At 45.6% G+C, this 22,978-nt stretch overlaps 1 protein-coding gene across 1 annotated transcript in view; it reads right to left on the reverse strand.

The window, feature by feature from the left end:
- The window catches only part of EHD1 (EH domain containing 1), a 69,259-nt gene extending 46,590 nt beyond the window's left edge, over window positions 1-22,669 (reverse strand). Inside the window, exons 1-2 of the mRNA XM_073604868.1 lie at window positions 21,991-22,669; window positions 3,636-3,733 (exon numbers count right to left, since the gene is read on the reverse strand). Of these exons, the coding sequence (XP_073460969.1) occupies window positions 3,636-3,733; window positions 21,991-22,394 (502 nt within the window). The 5' untranslated portion in view covers window positions 22,395-22,669. The remainder of the gene's footprint in view (window positions 1-3,635; window positions 3,734-21,990) is intronic.
- Window positions 22,670-22,978: the final 309 nt, after the last annotated feature.

A 22,978-nucleotide genomic window follows, 5' to 3' on the forward strand; every position in this document is an offset into this window, starting at 1 on the left:
AATGCTTTCTTGGAAAGAAAACCCCTTTGATTGAATAGCTGTCTTTATAAACTTGGAATACCGTCCTATACACAGCACGCCTTAACACCCTCAGCATAATGAAAAATGCCAAAGAGATTTCAGTGTTTATATGTATTCTAAAACCTGAAGGACAGAACCAACAAACTTCGATAAAGATCAAGGCAAGGTCGTTCAGCTGCATTTTGCAGATCTGTCTCAGTTTTGTCTAATTGTTTATTGTATACAAAGAAAAGAAAGAGTCTTCTTTGCAATATTTTAACTGTATATGGCCAGAACCATTAGGATTTTTCAGGCATAATAAATGGTCAAAAAATCCCTGTGTATACATGCAAACAGTTCTTGACATCACTACCCAATAGGCAAGTTGGCTAATGAGTTATGAAAAAACCTTCCCTGTCGGGCATACACTCTGACCTCCAGTGCCGGCCAACTCCTCTGACAAACTCTCGCACCTGTTCCCAACAAGTACATGCAGGGGTGTGACTTAAAGTGGTTGTTAAGCTACTCTGACTAATTCATATCATCCGCTCTGTGTCCTAATGCGGTGTCCCCCTGTGTGTGTGATTTATAAAAAAAATGCTGATAATACCTCATTTCAGAGCGCTACTCGGCGCTCACGTGAGCCGGCTCTCTCTTCTCCCCATCTAACAGTTGCAGTGGGCGAGGCCGAGATTCCCCCACTGACGTCAGGCGGGACAAGAGGAGGAGTGGAGGAGACGTGAGCGCCGAGCTCACACACACAGAGCGGATGGTATGAAAATAACAGTAATTTCAGTAGCACGAGGGGCGGGCACTGTCATGAGCTTGGAATTATTCCACTCACTACAGTGTACATGGATATACCCAATGTGTAGCATGATCACTGCTCACTTAGGAACAGACCTCCTAGGCGAGCGTATGGATTGTGCATTTGTGGGGAGGTGGGGTTCCTTTTTTTATTATTTAAAAACACTTCAAAATTTTCACTTACATGAATTGCTATCACAAAGATACCAACAAGCCTCCTATGTGATAGCATTGGGAAAGTGTGAGGCTCTCTTTAACCACTTCAATACCAAGGGCGTCATATGACGTCCTTTCATTTGTTAGGGGATATCTGAATGATGCCTGCAGCTACAGGCATCATCCAGATATCATACTTTCCATCCAGTTCCACCGCTTGATTGTTATTATAGGGATTATAGGGGGCTCGGAGAAAGAAGCGACTGGCGCCGAATGATGACGATAGAGATGTCCGGTGACCAGATGGTCACCAATCATCTCTATGACCGTCGGAGGCCCGGGCGTGACATTATGACATCACGCCCGGGTTCCCGAAAATAAACAAAGCCGCGATCAGTATGAGATTTTTTTTTCCGATCTCATGCTTTCCAGCCTGGAGGAGAGATGTGGGGTCTTATTGACCCCGCCTCTCTCCATAAAAAGAGGACCTGTCACAATAGATTCCTATTACGAGGGATGTTTGTGATCAAAAAGAAAAAATAAATAAATGTAAAAAAAAAAAAAAAAAAAAAATGTAACCGCCCGTCCCTGGTAGCTCGCGTTCAGAAGCGAATGCACATGTAAGCCCCACTCACATATGTAAACGCCGCTCAAACCACACATGTGACGTATCGCCGCGTTCATTAGAGCGTATGCAATAATTCTAGCACTAGACCATCTCTGTAACTCTAAACTGGTAACCTGTAAAAATTTTCAAAGCGTCGCCTATGGAGATTTTTAAGTACCGAAGTTTGGCGCCATTCCACGAGTGTGCGCAATTTTAAAGCGAGACATGTTAGGTATCTATTTACTCGGCGTAACATCATCTTTCACATTATACAAAAAAATTGGGCTAACTTTACTGTTTTGTTATTTTTTAATTCATGAAACAGTTTTTTTTTCCAAAAAAAAAATGCGTTTGAAAAATTATTGCGCAAATACCGTGCAAGATAAAAAGTTGCAATGACCGCCATTTTATTCCCTAGGGTGTCTGCTAAAAAACATATATAATGTTTGTGGGTTCTGAGTAATTTTCTAGCAAAAAAAAAAATGATGATTTTTACATGTAGGAGAGAAGTGCCAGACTAGGCCCGGTATTGAAGTGGTTAATGAGACCACCCTCTGTTCTAGCAAATTCAGCAAAATCTGTGCTCAATTTGCTTGTTTTCCCAGCCAGAGCCACTGGGGTTTGACAGCTCTGAACTTGGAAGTGTTCAGAGCAAAGCAGTTCCTGATTTACTCCACAGAGGGTAGAAGGTTAAAAAGGAGAAGTTTACTTTTATTGTAGTTGCAGGAGCCAGTAAAGCATTGCACCAGCAATCAGCAGATCGCTGATGCCATGCAGGTCTCCTGCAGACCTGTCAGTGCATCTGCTTGCTTGTACCTTGTACAAGATAGCCGATACATTCTGACAGGAAGAATCAATGAACTACCACAGCGCCGTGGTAGTTAATTGAAAACTTCAAGCCGTCAGCCGCAAAGGATGTCGGGACTTGTAGTTCATACACAGAGCTCTGTGTATGAATGACGCTACCATGTGGGTGGAGCGCGCTGTTTTTAAAGTGACAACTAGTACGGGGTACTGCTGCCATAGGGAAGATGAGCAGGGGGCGGCAGCTGCAGCAGTGGGAACATGAACTTATCCTTTAAATATATTTGCAATCTGTGTCAGCTGTGAGCTCATTTTAAGCTTTTTAATCCCAAGACAAATGGAAAATATCAGGGAAAGGGTTAATCCTGTAGACTGAGCACAATACTTGTCAGATTCAAAGTAATGAAAATATGGATCTTTCACATTTAGGCCCTTGTTTTTCCAGGCTTGGCAGTACAAACTAAAAAATGCTTACCCACACCAGACCACAAAGCAGTGAATCTGCTGGTATGTGTTCTGTCCACGGTGGCCAATGTATTCATTAAAAGTGGTCACATGAACTGATGTCCTGATATTTTAAGTGTTTCTAAAGCCAAAAACTTTTGGATAAAGTAGCGATGGGTAAAAACCCCTGTTGGCTTTTTATTGATGTTCCTGTCCCTGCTGAGATACTCCCGCTCTGTCTCTGAGACAGAAGGTAAGAATTTCAAAATTTTACAGTTGTCCCCAAAATAAAAAAGTAAAAGGAAATTTTCCACTGAGGATATAGCTCTCAAAAAGAGAATTTCCCCTATTTAAAATATCCTGTCATATGGTGTACCCTGGTAAAGGAAATGAGAAGTCTCTCTAAAGCGTTACAAACAGCTAAAAAAAAAAAAAAAAAAAAAAAAAAAAATTTATGTCAAGCTCATTGAGAATGGCACCCGAACACACAAGTTCAATACACGCAGTGAAGGCAGAAAACAAACTGGGAAACTAGTAATGCAAAACTGCAAAAAAAAAAAAAAAAAAGACAAAAATAGATTTCAGCAAAGTGGCAGACTTGACCTCATTTCATGCATAATGCTGACAGGATCCCCATAAAATCTGCAGTAACTTTGGAGGTAAACATTTTCTGTTCTAAAATATGAGAAAGTAGTGGTACTTGCAAGCATGAATCGGATCAAGTGAGTGCTGGCAAAGGTTAAAAATAATTAAACAGAAGAACACAAGTAAACCTCTGACAAAATATCTAAACTAAACATTGGGCATTAACACGTACCTCGGCTGATCCGCTGCTTCTCCCCAGACAATATGCCTGGCGTGTCTATAATGCTAATGCTCTCTAGGACAGGATTAGGCAGTTGTGCACACATGAACCTAGAAAATGAAAAATAGAAAAAACAAAGAAAAAAAAAAAATAAATAAATAATAAAGCATTATTGATCCAAAACACTTAGCACACAAGGTACTGGACAAGGCAAATTAGTAATCAAATGTACATACTGCGTAAAGAAATATTTATAAATGGCTGGGAGGTATAAACATGTACAGTATATACTCGAGTATAAGCTGACCCGAATATAAGCCAAGGCACCTAATTTTACCACAAAAAAAATGGGAAAACTTATTGACTCAAGTATAAGCCTAGGGTAGGAAATGCAGCAGCTACTGTAAGTGGAAAAGAGGGTCAACAATGCCCATTTGCAGCCTCACTGTGCCCACTGCACGCCTCACTGTGCCGATCTGCACACCTGATCACACCGTGTCATGCAGTCAGATGGCGGCCATCCAGTATACAAAAGCCACGCCTCCTCCTCGTCCGTGATAGGCGGAACACTCGGTTTCCCAGTAGTGAGTCACTGTTCAGCCTATCACGGACATCCTCTCGCCCTCGTCCCACCTCCTACCAGGACAGGAAACACATTAACCCCCACCAGATAAGAGGGCGGTCCTCCAGGCCCCATGTCAGTATTCGAGAACCGTAGGACATCCCTGTAAAACATATGCATAATACACATAACTTCAAGACAAAACCGGGTGGGAACCCGGCTGTCCTGGAAGACTCTCAGAAAACGAGTTACGCAAGTCTAACTCAGCTTTTCTCTAAGCGTCTTCCAGGACAGCCCATGAGACAATGAGCCAGAACTTACCAGTCTAGGGAGGGACAACTGCCTGAAGGACCTTGCGACCAAACGCCTCTTCTTGAGCTGATAGGAGATCCAGGCGATAATGTTTAATGAAGGTCGAAAAACTGGACCATGTGGCAGCCCTGCAAATTTGTTCTGGTGAGGCTCCAGCCCTCTCAGCCCAAGATGCAGAACAAGGCGCTTGTTGAGTGCGCAGTGACAAAAGGCGGAGAAACTTCCATAATTCTGTAAGTTTCAGAAATAGCTTGTGTAGCGCTGGTAGATTTGCGATCTACCATCTGATAGGTAAATTTAGTAATTTGTTCATTAGAGAAGTTAGATTTGCCTCTGTTACAGCTTGGCTGACGTTGTGTGTGTTTCCATACTGAGCCGGTGGGTGTCGCTGTTACTACTGGCTAGTGTTGGAAAGGCAACGTGTCAAAGCGTATGGGTGCTCCTCTGTCCCGGGGGGACGACTCGGTGGAGGTGGTCCTCCGAGTTGCATTCTGGGAGAGGGTATTTATGGGCCAGACGCCATATTTTTGGGTTCCCACGAGGGGAGGGTGTGTCCCACGAGGGGAGCGCATTCTACTGTAATACTCAACTCTAAAGGACATTTGTCAAGAACCTACAGAAAGATATTTGAGCTTTCCCTGCAGTTTCCCTTCTGCCTCTTTCCTGCTACTTCCTTCGTTAATTGTTCAATAAAGCATTGAAAACGTACTCAATTGTTGGTGCTTGTATCGTCCGGAGGTAAACTCAACGGAACCCTAGACCCAGTGCCGTTGAAACAGAAGGAAGGAGAGTGAAGGTAACAAGCCCGCTTAAACCAGCAGCTCCACCGAGAGTTATTGCTACATGTGGGGGCGTCGTCCGGGATTTGTTGACTGTCAATTCTCGCAACCCAGAGAAGTGTTTCACTGGGAGTTTACGATGAGAGCTGGACTTTGTTAAAATTTTGCAGGAAGAGAAGGGGTTAAAGCTGCAGGACTTTATTTTTGAGTGCGTAGGCGGCGGGCACTTGTGAAAGCCCGGGAACTACGTGACCAGAGGAACAAGTGGGAGGAGCCGTGTATGTGTTTGGCGCCAGAGGAAAAGAGAAGCCCCATGATCGTGCTGAGAAGATCAGAGTGTGGCCATGTCTTTTCTGGCGATGCAGCCAATTGTGGGACCGAGATTGTTCCCTGCAAACACCTTGTTGAATACTATGCTGACCGGAACCCTGCTTACGGATACTGGAGTTCGTTTGAAGCCGCAGGGGAGGTTTGTTCTGTATACCTCAGGAGATACTGAGGGACTGGGCATGATCTGCCATCGATGTGAAGGACTGGCCATGCATCTTCGTCCATTTGGCCGATTTCCGCAATGTGGAGAGTACTTGTTTGTGGTGGAGCAACCTACCACGCCGCCCCTTGCTTATCGGATGGATTGGGCAACAGGTGTCGCCACAGTAGAAGCTGCTACTACTACTACAGAGAGAGAACGGCAGGCCACCACTTTGCCTGTTGTTGCTGGCAATGTTCCAGAGAGAGACACTGCTGTCGCCGTCTCATCAGGGGACATTACTTTGATTTCTGCGTCCACTACACCTACACCTGTTGTACCTGTTCAAAGGAAGGTGGGATATGTGAAGGCTTCCCGGGGCCGTGGTCGAGGCCTACCTCAGAGGTTACCTGAAACGGAGCTACCAAAGTCCACGTCAGGAACGGGTAAGCCACTGATGGGGAATGTATCTGGGACTGTAAATGAATATCTGCAGCGGAAGAGTTGGGAGATTTGGAAATAGAATCCATGCCGGATCTTTCCGGTGATGATGACTTATTTGAGACTATGTCACAAGAGCTGTTGTGGTCACAAGGCAAAGACGTTGCCTCTGCTATGACTTTCCCTGAATGGACAGCCCTGAGTTCTGGGAAGACGTCACCCTGTGTGGAGCTGCACAGTACTGTTACTGAGAATTTATCGAAAGTTGCTAGTTCACTACAGACACTGGCTGGGTCTATGGTGAGCAAATCATTGGATTCCTGTGTGCCTCCTGGTATAGGGAAAGACAGATCTTTGCCCAAAATTGCACGTTTGCAGAGAATGTTAAACAAGCGTGTGGCTGCAGAGTATGGTTTGGAGTTCCCCTATGTGCCCCAGGATATAATGCAAGTGATTGAACTTAACCGGGAACTTTGGTACAGTGAAGCTATTTGGGACTATTTGTCTGTGCCTAAGCCTTTCCGAAAGACTGGATGGTCTGTTAAAATGGATGAACGTTTTAGTGGATGTTTTATGCACTGGAACTTCGGTCGGCACATCTATGCTGACAAAGTAGTCATCTGCAGGCCCGGAAAAGATGACATTGTCTATTTCATTACCACAGTGGATAAAACGGGAAAGACACTGACCTTGCCAGATCCCTGGTTTTATTGGTAACTATGGACAAAAGAACTTTGAAGTTAGATAGTTAGTTAGTGTCAGTATAAAGAGATCTTCGTGATCAAGATCTGCATATTCTGTTCAGTTCTGTTCAAATCCAAGGACTTCTTTTTGCTAGTCGGATTTCTTTCATTTGAAAAACATTTTATTATACAGGGATGGTTCCTTAAGATTCTTTTTGATACTAGATGATGGAAAGAGAGGCTCATTTTTTTTAAAATGAGACTTTGCTCCTGAAATTGTACAGTGTATATGTGTGTGTTTAATACGTTTTCCTTTTCAGGAACTATTGGATCTCCTATCAAGCTGGGAGGCTTTTCAGCTAGATAGATAGTGAGGTTATGTACAGTCATAGGATGGTTTTGTTTACGGACGTGAACATAATGTTTTGTAGATGTATGTCTTATAATGTCTTTCCACTGTCTCTCTTCTTTGTCTATCCAAGTTATTTAAAAGCTCTGTACCGGAGACGACTCGGTGGAGGTGGTCCTCCGAGTTGCATTCTGGAAGAGGGTATTTATGGGACAGACGCCATATTTTGGGGTTCGTTTTACAGCCACCTGCTGGCCCTCCTGGCCGACAGGTATGCCTTAGAGTGCTACCTCGTGGTCCTCCGATCCGGAGGCCCGTGCCGCTGCGGCGCATGGGTGGGCCCAGAAGCTTGTCTGGGGCCTACCACAGCAGCCGAGGAATGGTCCTGAGCTGTCTATCCAGAGTGAAGAAGCTGGACAACCGAGGAGATCCCGGGGGAGGACCCGTCATGGAAGGATCACGCAGAATGCTGGTCTGGAGAGGGGCCTGGTGACTCGGTTGGAGGACGTATCCTAAAATAACTTCACAGCATAGTGTTGCCGGGTTTGGCTTAAAGGTTCAAGCACTGTGACTGACATTCACCACAAAACCAATACATCCTGTGGCAGAGGATCGTACGGGTTCATCCCAAACAAGTCTGTGGCAGAGACTTTTGTTCGTGCTACATACTGGCTGCTAGGCAAGTGAGAGAGGCCTATCCAGGCGAGCAAAGAGTGTGTCCCACGAGGGGAACATATTCTATTGTGATACTCAACTCTAAAGGACATTTGTCAAGAACCTACAGAAAGGTATTTGAGCTTTCCCTGCAGTTTCCCTTCTGCCTCTTTCCTGCTACTTCCTTCGTTAATTGTTCAATAAAGCATTGAAAACGTACTCAAGCGTTGGTGCTTGTATCGTCCGGAGGTAAACTCAACGGAACCCTAGACCCGGTGCCGGTGAAACAGAGGGAAGGAGAGTGAAGGTAACAAGCCCGCTTAAACCAGCAGCTCCACCGAGAGTTATTGCTACACTTGCTTTATCCATCTAGCCAAGGAGGCTTTAGATGCATTCTTTCCCTTGTGTGCTCCCGAAGAGCGGACAAACAAGGCGTCCGTTATTCTAAAGGTCTTGGTGACCTCAAGGCAGACGAGAAGAATTCTTCTCATGTCTAAAAAAGTAAAATTTTATTCCTTGGTCGCCCTTTGGCGAACTACAAAAGTTTGGCAGTACAATGTCCTGAGGCCACTTTAGGCAGAAATCCTGGATCAGTTTTCAAAACAACCCGACCCTCAAAAATTGTGAGGAAAGGCTCCCTCACTGATAGGGCCTGTAACTCACTTACCCTACGAGCTGAGGTAATTGCCACAAGAAAAATAGTTAAGGTAAGTAACTTAACTGAAATATCCTCTAGGGGCTCAAAAGGGAATTCTACCAGAGTTTGAAGCACCAGAGACAGGTCCCAGGTTGGACAACTTCTAACCACTACTGGCCTGGACCTAGAAATGAATTTGAAGAATCTAGCTATAGTGGGATTTTCTAAGAGAGAAAATTGGAGAAAAACATTGATAGCTGCCGCCTGTACCTCTAAGGCACTAACTGAAAGACCTTTGTCTTAATCTTTGATTTTCAGATAACCACAAGTTAAATTTCTTCCAAACCTTGGAATATATGGCTCTAGTGACTGGTTTTCTGCAATTTACCAGGGTCTTGACTACTTTGTCAGAGAACCCCTGGGGGCGCCTAGTAACTTTTCTTCAGATACAAGGCCGTCAAGCTTAAGGAAACCACCTGTGGGTGCGACACTGGACCCTGCAATAATAAGTCTTCTCTCTTTGGAAGATTCAGTGGAGGCTCCGAGACCAGAGTCTGTAACAGGGAAAACCATGGCCTCTTGGGTCAGAAAGGGGCTATTTTGTTAAGATCTGTTTCTTCTAGAAGAAACGTCCGGAATTAGCCTGATGGGCGGGAAGGTGTAACAGAGGCTGAATGGCCACAGATTCGCCAGAGCATCAATCCCTAATGATCGATCCGCTGGGTTCAAAGAAAAGAACTTCTCGGTCTTGCGATTGTTCTGCGAACAGGTCTGCTTCGGGACATCCCCATCTGTCGGTGAAACCAGCAAAGATTTCGGGACGTATGTCGCGACATACCCGGTAGCGGCTGAGATAATTTGCCAGATAGTTTTGTGTCCCCTTCAGGTGCATTGCTGTAACTGAGGCTAGATTCCCTTCTGCTTATGAAAAAATCGCCTGGGCGACAGATTGAAGTATCCGACTCTTCGTACCTCCCTGTTTGTTGAGGTACGCAACCGTAGTAATATTGTCGAATAGAATCTGGAGATTGTGACCCCTGATTTCCGTCTGAAACGCTTGCAAGGCTCTCTGAACCGCTAGAAGCTTTCTCTGATTCGATAAAGCTCTTGCTTCCCTTGAGGACTATTCTCCCTGTGCCATTGTGTTGCTGACGTGGGCTCCCCATCCCCAGGAACTCGCATCCATTGTGATCCTCTGGGATATAGGAATGGACCATGGTAGACCTCTTAGGTGCAGGTGTGTCCTCCACAAGCTTCTTTTTACCCTGCAGGGTAACAAGAGCCTTGATTCCAGGGAACTTGCATCTCCATCCCAGTTCCTTAGTAGAAACAGCTGTAATGGGCGTTGATGAAATCTTGCCCGCGGCACTGTGGGAAAGCAAGAGGTTATCAGACCCACTGCTCTTGAAACCACGCTCAGTGAGATCGACTGATTGGTCTGTAAGGCTGACATTGTTCGCATAATTTTTGAGACCCTTTCCTGGGGAGAAAAACTTTTTTTGGTCTACTAAGCAAAATTCGTACCCCAGATATGTCACTTTCTGGGCCGGAATTAAGGAACTTCTCTTTGTTTTTTAACCAGCCTAGAGATGGAAGGAAGTCCTGTACAGTCTGGAGAACCGTTAATAACTTTTGGTATGACTCCGCCACCACTAGGAGGTCATCCAGATAAGGGATAATGGTTATCGCCTTTAACCTTAGCGGAGCCAGCGCCTGCCCCAACACCTTTGTTAAAAAGGTGCGTGGGGCTGAGGACAGACCGAAGGGGAGGGCTTGAAATTGAAAGTGCTGAATCTTTGTTCCCATCTTGACCACTAGTCTCAAGAATCTGTGGAAAGCTGGAAGGATAGGGATGTGCAGATAGGCATCCCTCAAATCCAAAGGGGCCATGAAGCAGTTTGGGTAAAGCAGGCTTTTGATTGAGACACCGTCTCCATACGAAAGTGCTTGTACCTGATCAAACGTTTTAGAGACCGGAGGTTCAGGATAAGCTGATATTTTCTTGACAGCTTTCTGATGACAAATATATGGGAGTAAAATCCCTTGCCCTGATCCAACCGGGGAACCGGAATCAGGACCTTTTGATCTAACAAGTCTCCAATTTGGGGACCCAGGGCCCTCGCTTTTACCCGATCTTGGGGAGGGAAGGTGACCAATAATCGCTCTGGTGGCTGGCAAGAAAATTCCAGCCTGTACCCATTGGTCACTGGGTCCAGGATGAATGGACTTGAGGTGACTGCTGCAAACTGTGGGAGAAAAGACCTCAATCTTCCTCCCTCTGGGAGCTGTGTATGAGAAAGGGCTGGCAGTGATTTATTCTTAACTTTAGAGTATGCTGGCAGTGCTGTCCCAGGAAACAGTGCAGGGGGGGGGCTGTGTATTTTGGGGGGGCTGTGTATTGTGCACATTCAATTTTAGTTGACTAAAATGTACTGGAGATCTTAGTTGACTAAAATATGACTAAAATGGGACTAAAAACTAAAATGGCATTTTAGTCCTAAGACGAAAAACTAAATCGAAATTTGCTGCCAAAATTAACACTGGCGCCCGCACGAGCGCCCCCATGAAATGCGACTCTCCGTGGGGGCACTCGAGGAGGAGCAGCCAGGAGTGCCGCTAAGGGACCCCAGAAGAGGAGGATCAGGGCCACTCTGCAAAACCCTCGCACAAAAGGTGGTAAGTATGACATGTTTGTTATTTAAAATAAATAAAAATGAACCTTTTTAAAGTGGTCGTAAAGGCATTTTTTTTTTGTTTTTTTAAAAACAACAAACATGTCTATACTTACCTGCCCTGTGCAATAGAATTGCAGAGAGGCCCAAATCATCCTCTGCTCGAGTCCCCCAGTGGAGCTTCTGGCTCCTCCTCCCTTGCTGGTGTCCCCAATAGGAAACCTACACACACACACACACAATCACTCAGCCCCTGCCCCCTCGTCACTAGAGTTGATTGACAGTGGCTTACGCTGCCATCAATCTGCCCAATGAGCAGCGACAGTACACGTTACTGGATCTGGCTCAGGTAAGAATAAGAGAGGGTCGAGGGGCATCCTGCAGCAGAATAGAATGCATTAAGGCAATGCATTAACGTAATTAACACAGGACAGGATACTGAAAAAGCCAAGGATCCTTTCCCAGGATCATGCATGTAGGCCGGATTGTTTTTTTTTTTTTGTTTTTTTTTTAACAACTTGCAATATAGAAGGGGATGCTACAATATAGCATTTAGGTGCTGTGTACTGCAGGGTTCAATTTAAAGAAAATCAATATATTCTTTGAAAAGAAATAGCTGCAATTTGGTCTTCAAGATAGGGTGTGCTAAAACAGTCATTATTGGCCCTGGTCCCTACTGGTGATTCACACATGTTTCTCTAGGGTGGGAGCAGCAAAGGAAAATCATCTGAGGGCAAGGGAAATGTAGAGGCCAATGCATAGGGTAATGTGGAAGAAACAAGTCATACTTTTTCAAAAGCAAATGTATGTTCCAACCTTCCATTTTCACAACATTCAGCAAAAGAAAATAACAGATTTTAAGATGCCACTGTAAGCAGATAAGGCATATTGCAACTGCCCCCAGTTTTATCTATGAACAGGAACAGCAGTCTGTTTTTACAAGAGGATGATTTGAATTAAATTACTACAATAGAAATTTAAGTCGGGAGAGGGGTGTTGTATTTATTGTTTCAGACATTTAACGTACGTGACATTTCAAAGCTACATTTGCACAGAAAAGTTGCACCGGAGCAAATGGAAGAAGCTGGAATCTACAAATTCCTGCAAATGTTTCATCCACATTTGAGCCGATAGCTACTGCCACCAAGTCACGTAAACTTCAATGACAGTTCGGCGATAGCCGCAGCTATCCGTGGCTGTCCATCCTGCCAGTGATTACCTGCTGTGATCACTGCTGGAAGCACACAATAGACCAGCACCAATAAGGTTCTACTCGCTCAGCTCCTTCTGTATATAAAAACTTGCATGCTCAATGACCAACTACTGTGTATGTCACCTGTGGTTAAAATGCTCAGTCTGGAAACCTCAGACAGTCTTGTATGATGGTTACCATTCCCCCAAGATAAACCGACTCTGGAATGTCTGTAGGGAGCACACCTGTCCCTCTCCACTGGGACAAAGGGAACACTTGGGTTCCTGTTAGTAATAAAAGCTGTGATGTGCAGACATCTCACCATACTCTAGTCCAGGGATATGCAATTAGTGGACCTCCAGCTGTTGCAGAACTACAAGTCCCATGAGGCATAGCAAGACTGACAGCCACAAGCATGACACCCAGAGGCAGGGGCATGATGGAACTTGTAGTTTTACAACAGCTGGAGGTCCGCTAACTGCATATCCCTGCTCTAGTCTAATGTCTATGGCCACCCAATCCCCGCCACTATTTCTACAAATAAAATTGTATATATGGTCACTGCCAGACCCTCTATTATAGTTAGGCATAGCACACTGTATAAATCTTTTATAAAAACGAGGCTTGTAAATACTGATTTAGAGCCATCTTCAGGCCGGTCACATGACTCGCGGCCGCTGTATACCTCCGATACATGGCTTCTGCAGGAGGGGCCGAGATCTCCCTCTGACGTCAGCCGGTGAGGTCACATGGTCGCTCAGCCTCTCCTGCAGTAGCCCTGGAAACCGGTCAAGAGTCACGAGGCCTGAAGATCGCACTAAAAACGGTATTTACAAGCCTCGTTTTTATAAAAGATTTATACGGTGTGCTATGCCTAACTATAATAAAAGGGGCTGGCAGTGACCATATATACAATTTTGGTAAACAAGGAAGAGGTCTGCTCGGGCCTGCAGCACACCACTCAGCGCCAGAAGGATAGGTCAGCGTCCAAAGTTAAGAGAGCAGAACTAGAGAATGAGGGAGGTAAAAACACTCAGTTTCTACACTGAGTGACCAAAGAGACAGCAGCCGTTTTAAAGATCATAAAATTGCAAAATAATAGTATATATATATAAACAATACAAGTAAACATACACTACAAACAGCGCTATTGTTGAGCAAAAAAAAAAAAATATATATATAAATATCATGCGGCCAACTACGCACAAAAGTGATTACACAGAGAGGTACAGAGTCTGTGAGGTGATCAGGAAAATGTCCATAAGTGATAATACAGCTGAATCGCAGTGTGCACCTTCCACCGGTCAGTAGGATTTCACCCTGTGTTGACACTCTCCCCCTAGGGGGTCAAACTCACCAGAACTGCAAGTTAAATAAGCCTCCAAGAGAAGAAGATCTCCTAATCACATCTCTCTCAGCACCACTCCAGGGGGTTCAGGGGGGGGTCACAAATATTACAATGGCAGCTGGTGTTGGTACACAACAGCTTCTTTTTTTTGGGCAAAGTCCCACATCAGTACTTCTGGCTTTTGCTGCCCCAAAAAAACAATGTCACTGTATTAGCAGCAAGACCTCCAAAGCCAGAAGTACTGATGTGGGACTTTGCCCAAAAAAAAGAAGCTGTTGTGTAGCAACACCAGCTGCCATTGTAATATTTGTGACCCCCCCCTGAACCCCCTGGAGTGGTGCTGAGAGAGATGTGATTAGGAGATCTTCTTCTCTTGGAGGCTTATTTAACTTGCAGTTCTGGTGAGTTTGACCCCCTAGGGAGAGAGTGTCAACACAGGGTGAAATCCTACTGACCGGTGGAAGGTGCACACTGCGATTCAGCTGTATTATCACTTATGGACATTTTCCTGATCACCTCACAGACTCTGTACCTCTCTGTGTAATCACTTTTGTGCGTAGTTGGCCGCATGATATTTATATATATATTTTTTTTCTCAACAATAGCGCTGTTTGTAGTGTATGTTTACTTGTATTGTTTATATATACAATTTTATTTGTAGAAATAGTGGCGGGGATTTTGGGGGTGAGGAGACAAACACTGAGCCGACAGGCAGGGAGGAGGGGGTGAGGGGAAGATAGAAGAGAGCTGATAGCAGGGCTGCGGATGACAGGACATACGCTGACCATGGTGGTCAGGGCTCAGTAGCCCAGATTTTCGTGGTGAGTACAGAGAGAGGGGGATACAGGAAGTGGCAGGTTCAGCCACATTTATTTACAGTTTAGAGGGGAGCAGATTACATAGGACAAGCACTCTGCTGTTTAATCTGCTTTAAGGGACCAGGATATCTTTTTTTTTTTTTTTTTCCTGTGTTAAACACTTTAAGTCCAGCTTACCGCTGGTTCTATATTCCACAAACAATAGCTCCTTCAAGTACACATTGTAAAGAATTTAAGGGCATTCCCAGAAAAAAAAAATCCCATGACTCAGAACAGAACACAGTGTGATAGCAATGCTGGAGATCCCCAAATTATGCTTTCTCAAAATACTTCAGACTGTCTAATCTGTGGGTACAGTCAGCAAAACAAGAACAGGGAAACTATACTTTAGCTTCTTTTATACATGGAATCTATCTTTGTATATCAGCAATAACTGCTTTTTTTCCAGTAAACATGCTTACGACACAGCCACAGAAAGAGAACAAACCAAATAAAGTAACTGATGACAATTACAGTTGCATTATATATATATATATATATATATATATATATATATATATATAAACACAATATAGCAGCTGGGTAAACATTTTTGCAAGGTTTATAAAGAGTCAGCAAGAAGAACTTCATGGGTTGATGTGCCTCCTTTTTTTCCCCCATTCACTATATTAGAGTCCACATTAGCAAGAAGAAAAGACATAATATGCGTTACAGAAAGTAGATCCCCTTGTCATGCATTTGCCAAGGCCTTGATCACAGGTTTATTGTGCGCACTAACTAAACGCTCCCTGGCTTTTGAAGTGAGAAAAGTTGGGATAAATGGCTTGTGAAAAAACAAAAACCACACCAAGAGGGTGCGGTTATAGCGGTAACTCAGGGAATGCTGTGGCTGTCAGAGGATATGAGTGTGTGTTATCCAATATCATGGATTAGGAGTGTGCCCATTCACTTTGTTTTTAACTACAATTCTTCATTCTTGTACATGGCCGTTTTGCACAATGGGGCTGTATTAAAAAAAACCTGAGTAAGCAATAGTTTAAAAAGAATGACATACACTTCCCCTCAAAAAAATTTTTTTTTTTTTTTTTTTTTTTTTTTTTTTTACACACTGAAAAATGTGTCCATACAGTTCCTGCTTTATTCATGTAAGGATATCCTGAAGACAGGTTTGAACGATAAAATAACATCCTTCAGCTGGACAAGCAATGATAATACAAATAGTTCAAACACAGACAAAATAGGGAAGTTTTTGACAGACTGCCCAATAAAAATGAATAGGCAAAGCAATAAGCATCAATGTTCCAAAAAAATAAAAAATAAAAATAAATAACGGTTCTTCTAGTGATATTCCGGGCAAATAGAAAAAGATTTCTTTAAAGCAGTTAAAGTGATATTAAGACTTTTTTTTTTCAAATAACAAACATGTCATAATTCACCTGCTCTCTGCAATGGCCCAGTGTTTAGCTTTATTGTGTTTGCACATTTTTTTTGTGTTTAAAGCAGAATTCCAGGCTTTTTTTTTTTTGTTTATTAAAAGTCAGCAGCTACAAAAAGTTTAGCTGCTGACTTTTAAGAAACAGCCACTTACCTGTCCCACGGTCCAGCCTTGCTCCTCTCCCCCACCTCTCCGAGGCGCCTCCATTGAAACTGTGGGCACCCGGCCCTGACAGCTTGTGGCTTCACAGCCAGGCGCGCACGGCACGAGTTGCGCTCTCCGATTGGACAGGCAATCTTCTGGGACCTGCGACGTGCCCCAGAAGATTGCCGAGAGGGAGGGGATGCCTAGGGGGAGAGGCGGAGTTGCCTAGGCGGCCTGTACTCGGAAGCAGGAAGTGGGACAGGAAGTCCTAATCAAAACCAGGCACCCACTCCCCACCTCCCACCCAAAAAAAAAAAAAAAAATGACATGCCAAACATGGCATGTAGGGGGGTGAGGAATGCTTAAAGTGGAAGTTCCACTTTTGGGTGGAACTCCGCTTTTAGGAGTAATGTGCCATATAAGAGCATCTATAGGACAGGATCACACATTTTTGCGCAATTTCCAGGAGCTCCCACTGAAATCTACGCGGCCCAAAATAACCAAATCTGCTTAAAAAGAAGCTCTTTGTAAGCGACAGGCATCCAAGTGCCTAGGTGTGAATAGGCATCATTTAAAGCAATGGGATTTTCCAGGTTCAGCATTTTGTAGCTTCGAGCTACAAAATGCTTAGGTGTGGATGGGGCCTTAAAAGGAGAAGTACAGCCAAAGCTTTTTGGGCCATACTTCTATGGATCACAGGAGTGCAGTTTGTTCTGCATCCCGGTGACACACTTTTAGCTGACAGAGGGCCATTAAGAGCCTAAGCCAGCCCCACCTGCCTCCCGCCACAGTTCAGCACTCCAGTGAGTGCTGGAGGTGCAGAGCAGGGCAGAGAGCTGGAGACTGACAGTCACAGCTCTCTGCTCATAGAAGAGGGGGAGACCTGAGCGATCAGCGGCATTTGATCACTTAATTCTCAGGGTAGAGCCAGTGGGGGACAGCTACAGCTGGTATCGGTGCTGCAGCCATTTAGGGGAAGGGGGCTGCCCTATGCAAAGCCATTGCACAGACCAGGTAAGTATGACAGGTTTGTTTTTTTTAATTAGAACCACTTTAAAGCCTGCCTTCTACTGAATAGCTACATGCCCTTCATCTTGAGCTGATCCTCATAGCATTGCACATCACCAACAGCTAAGAGTGACTGTACACAGAGTCCCCTGTGGAGAACTTTTGTTAAATAGCTGGGAAATCTTTATGTGTGATCTGTGTTTACACAGGGCAAGTGCTCACTTCACTGGCCTGAATGATGTCCCTTACAGTTAAATCATTGCACACATTGTATACAGTGTGTCAAGAAACAGCCAAGAATTGCCACTAATAGGAAGTTAATGGTTATCTGTGAAATGAATGCTTGAATTATATATTCACAAAGTCAGCTGCTGACATTACCGACAATGGCTCAACATGTGTCCCTCCAGCTGCTGCAGAATTACAATACTAAAACCCCACAACACTGTATATATTTTATAGAATGCCACAGACAGGTCGATCTTATAAATGGTGAGGAGACCTACCCAATCTCAGTGATTGCAGAGGAACTATTACAAGTACAATATTCAGTATTTCTGCATACCCAGATGAAGCGTCACTGCCTTGACTGAGCACCGCTCACAGCAGTCTGCCCAACTCTATATTGTTCCAGGAATATGCAGGGTGGTCCCTTTATCACTGCTGAGTATAGTATGCTTGATGTCATACAGTTTACACAATGCTCACAGCGGCCTCATGTATTAGTAAGCGTTCAATTGGGCCTATTTAAAGTGATAGCAAAGCTAAAGTTAGGCTTTCAAAAAAGGTGGATGCAGCATTGGTCCAATGCTGAATCTGTCCCCTGGAGCCTCTAACACTGAGAACCGAGCAATCGAACATCGCTGATTGCTTAGTTCTCACAGCTCCCTTAGCAGAGAGCCGGTGACTGTCAGTCATTGGCTCTCTGCTCTGCCCCTCCTCACTCACTGGAGTGCTGGACTCTGGAAGGGGCAGGAATGGTTGGCTCAGGCTCTCAGTGGCCTGTTCAGGCATGTGGGCGGATCCCGACTTCATTGTCACGATCTTGCCCGAGCCTGAATCGTCTCTGAAAGTGGGCTACAGCCTGCTGAAAACGGATCACAGGAGTGTAGAACAAACTGCCCACCCACCCACTGACCACCCGCTCCTTCTCAATAAACTACATTCCCTTGGCCTCCGAGATTCTGCTGTATCCTGGTTCTCTGCCTATTTATTACAGCGCGCCTTCAGTGTCACCTACAACTCTGTCTCCTCCTCTCCATTGCCCCTTTCTGTGGGGGTCCCCCAAGGCTCAGTTCTTGGACCCCTTCTCTTCTCTATCTACACCTCCTCCCTCGGTCACTTAATAACCGCCCACAACTTCCAATACCACCTATACGCTGATGACACCGAAATCTATCGGTCTACTCCTCACCTCACTCCTTCAGTCTCCTCTCGCATTACTAACTTACTAACTGACATATCAGCTTGGATGTCGCACCACTTCCTTAAACTAAATCTCTCTAAAACTGAGCTATAAATATTCCCCCCCCGCCCGTGCCCCCCTCCACGACTTTTCCATCAAAATCAACAATGCAACCATCAGTCCCTCCCCTCACGCCAGGGTACTAGGTGTAATCCTAGACTCTGACTTGTCATTTCAGCCTCAAATCCAATCGTTGTCAAAAGTTTGTAGAATTCACCTCCGTAACATCTCTAAAATTCGCCCCTTTTTAACAAATGAAACCACCAAGCTCCTCATTCGCTCCCTTGTTATCTCTCGCCTTGACTATTGCAACTCCCTTCTCATTGGCTTACCTCTCCATAGGCTATCCCCTCTTCAGTCTATCATGAATGCTGCTGCCAGACTTATCCACCTTACCAACCGCTCAGTGTCTGCCAACCCTCTACTCCAATCCCTACACTGGCTCCCAATCACCCAGCGAATTAAATTCAAAATACTAACCACAACATACAAAGCCATTCACAACTCTGCCCCGAGCTACATAACTAATCTTGTCTCCAAATATCACCCAAATCATCCTCTCCACTCTTCTCAAGACCTCCTACTTTCAAGCTCTCTCATCTCCTCTTCCCATGCTCGTCTCCAGGATTTCTCCAGAGCCTCTCCCATCCTCTGGAACTCGCTACCTCCATCTATCCGGCTATCCCCTACTCTTGCTACCTTCAGGCGATCCCTGAAAACTCATCTCTTCAGGAAAGCCTATCACGTCTCCAACTAATCTCCTACCAGTTCCAACAGCTCATTCCCCACAGTTACAACCTTTTGTACCACCTGCCCCACCCTATTAGATTGTAAGCTCTTCTGAGCAGGGCCCTCTTAATCCTCTTGTATTTTATTATAACTGTATTGTCTCCCTTTTATATTGTAAAGCGCTGCGTAAACTGTTGTCACTATATAAATCCTGAATAATAATAACTGCACTCCTGTGATCCAAAGGAGAAAGATAGCCAAATGAGTTTTGGTTGTACTTCCCCTTTAAATAATATAACCATAGCAACTAGTAAACATTCACTCTGCTGAAGATGGAACCTGATTGCCCAATAGAAGTTGCTACACCTAAACCAAACCTGTCCACAAATAGATTAGAAGCCAAACTAAGGCAAGTCCTAATACCTTAAAGGGGAACTTTCCTCCATGGTTTCTTGTGCTGGGTAAATCCCATATTTGACTTTTATTAGGACAACTACTTCCAAGGGTTGTAAAAACACCTTGCAGTCGCCGCCCCCCTAGAAACCCCCCCCCTCCCCCCCTTTTACTTACCTGAGGTCCGAATTTCCGGCGGTGCGTACCCGCCGTCCCCCTCTCAATGGGCTCCCAGCTCTTGATTGGATAGATTGATAGCAGCGCAGCCATTGGCTCCCGCTGCTGTCAATCAAACCCAATGATGCCAGGGCTGAGTCCTGCATTCGGCCTCTATTGACACCGAATGCTGGATTCGGAAGCGCGCCCGCAAGGCAGCGTCCTGGGGAGAGCGCTTCTCCAAGGGGGTTATCTAATGCGGGCCGCAGAAATGGATGTTCGGGGCCACTCTGTGCAAAACGAGCAGCACAGTGGAGGCAAGTATGATATGTTTGTTATTTAAAAAAACAATCCGTTAGTACCACTTTAAGGTGAAACATCTGGCAGTCACCAGCCCCTCCGTTTTACTTACCTGAGCCCCTTCATCTCTTCGACGGGGATGCGCTGTCCCTCTCTCCACGGGGTACCAGCTTCATTGGATAGATTGATAGCAGCCATTGGCTCCCGCTGCTGAGTCCAGCATTCGTGTCTGTGGAGGCAAAATGCTGGACTCGGGAGCGTGCCTGTAAGGTAACCCCCTCGGGAGAACGCTTCTCCTAGGGGGTTATCTGATGAGGGGGAGGAGCTGCGATAGCTGCTGGGGAACCCCAGAAGAGGATGTTTGGGGGCCACTCAGGGGTAAGTATGACATGTTTGTTATTGTAAGAAGAAAAAAAACAAAAAAAAAAAACGATCCTTCACAATCACTTTAAATCATTATCCTAGGACTGCAGTCAAGCAGGCAGAGTGAAGAACGTGCAGCAGTGTTCCCAGCATAAGATGGCAAGATAACTTAGATTTCACTCCATTCCCCAAACAACGCAGTCTTCAAGTGTCACTAAAGGTGATTTATATTTTAAATGTTGGATAGAGTGGAAAGGGATTGGAATTCTTGTCAGCTTGTGTTACTGCCTGTGTCCATTAGGGAGATTCATCAGCAGCCATAGATTTGACAGCACGGACCAGGTCAAGGGAGATAGATCCTGGCTGCAGATTGCCCGCATATACTTTGAGGACTGGAATACTCTCACAGCCTCAGTACACAAAAAACACAAGGACAGCAAGACATAAAAGTCGTGTCTAAATCTCATCAAGTTGCACTACATACATAACCTATCCTAAAGTTGGCTGCCATGTACTGAGATGTGATCAATCCAAGCATGAGTGATGCCAAACAAGTGATTCATCATTGATTAAATAATCAAACGCATACGGTATCAAATTGAAAACATGACCAATTAGAAATGATCTATGAAAAAATATTATTTCATCAATCTGTGTTACGATTGGCTGTCTGACACACAGATATTCATCTGATCAGTCAGAAATTATACAATTCTGCCACAGCCGATCAACTTGTCATTGTCAAAATTGTTTGAACACTCACCGATATTAATCAGATGGAGGTTTGTGACTTGCAGTAATTCTTCAATGTGATGGTCTGTGAGGCATTCATATGGATACCTGAGAGGTCTCCTTCATTGTGTGAGGTCAGGCAGGGACCTCTCTAATGAAAAACCCCAGTTATACAAAAGGTACAAATCAGAACCTAGGAGGAAGTCTGCACTCAGACAAGGACCATGGTTAGAAGAGATTTCTGACACTCCCCCCTCTTGTGGAGGTTAGACAGGGGGAACGCCGAGACCTGTAGTGCCTCAGACAGGGGGGAATGCCGAGACCTGTAGTGCCTCAGATGGGGGAATGCCGAGACCTGTAGTGCCTCAGATGGGGGAATGCCGGGACCTGTAGTGCCTCAGATGGGGGAATGCTGGGACCTGTAGTGCCTCAGACGTGGGGGAATGCTGGGACCTTTAGTGCCTCCGATGGGGGAATGCTGGGACCTGTAGTGCCTCCGATGGGGGAATGCTGGGACCTGTAGTCCCTCAGTGATGGGGAATGCTGGGACCTGTAGTCCCTTAGTGATGGGGAATGCTGGGACCTGTAGACCCTGATATGGAGAATGCTGGGACCTGTAGTCCCTCAGATAGGGGAGTGCTGGGACCTGTAATGCCTCAGTGATGGGGAATGCTGGGACCTGTAGTCCCTGAGGTAGTCCAGGACTTGTAGTCCCCCCACACTGACCTGTTGAGGAAGGCGTTCCCGAAGGCGCTGAGCTTCCTGAAGGGTTTCTTGGGGTCCACCACAAGCGCGTTCCCGGGTAAGACCCCCTCCACGGGGCCGTGCATGACGGCGATGAAGGAGTCTGTGGTGGGCTCGGGGCCGATCCTCATACCGGGGAAGTCTTGCTCCATGAGGTGTCGGATGAAGGTGGTCTTCCCCGTACTATATTGGCCCACCAGAAGCACCATGGGCTTGTTATGGAAGTCGGCATCCTCCAGGGCCGGTGAGTGAAAGTCATGGAAGCGGTAAGTGTCCTCCAGGGGGAATAGCTTCTGCTGGTAGAGTTTGCAGAGCCCTCCGGCCACCGTCTGGAAGAGTTCGGGCTCCTTTTTCCTGCGGGCGTCTTTACTGACCCAGCTGAACATGGCTGCGCACACCGGGCGGACGGACGGAGGAACGAACGGCTCTCTCTAACGGACCCGGCTCTGGGTTCAGGGGGAGGGGCGGGGTACGGGCTGGGCGTGGTGCGGGGCGCGCAGGGACACCTCGGGAGCGCGCCTTGGTATGGAGAGAATAGAGCGGAGAGCGGCGCGCACACTGGCCGGGTTCCTTCAGAGTCCAGTCAGTGATTAGCGCTGAGCCACGGAACGTCAGCAGGGAGTAGAGGGGACCACCCAATACCTTCCTCAGCCATGACATCATCGGAAGGATTCCCCACCCCGCCCCTGACTCATGGTGACACGTGGGGGGAGAAGTCAGAGCCCTCTGTTCACAGGATGTGTGACGTCACTACTAATCTGTCTCATTATATGTGATGACTGGAACCTTCTACAGAACACAACTCTCATCATCATCATCATCATGTCTACTCCCAGCCAGAGTACCCGGGGGGCCTGACCAGGAAGAGGGGCAAAAATCACATTTTATATCCCTAACACTAGTTCTGAAACTACTAGTCCATGGAGTCCAACATTGTCTTCAGGGTATTTTGTGAAAGCAGTGGGCCTGT

Source organism: Aquarana catesbeiana, linkage group LG11, assembly GCF_042186555.1.
Source record: "Aquarana catesbeiana isolate 2022-GZ linkage group LG11, ASM4218655v1, whole genome shotgun sequence".
In the NCBI taxonomy this organism is placed as follows: domain Eukaryota; kingdom Metazoa; phylum Chordata; class Amphibia; order Anura; family Ranidae; genus Aquarana; species Aquarana catesbeiana.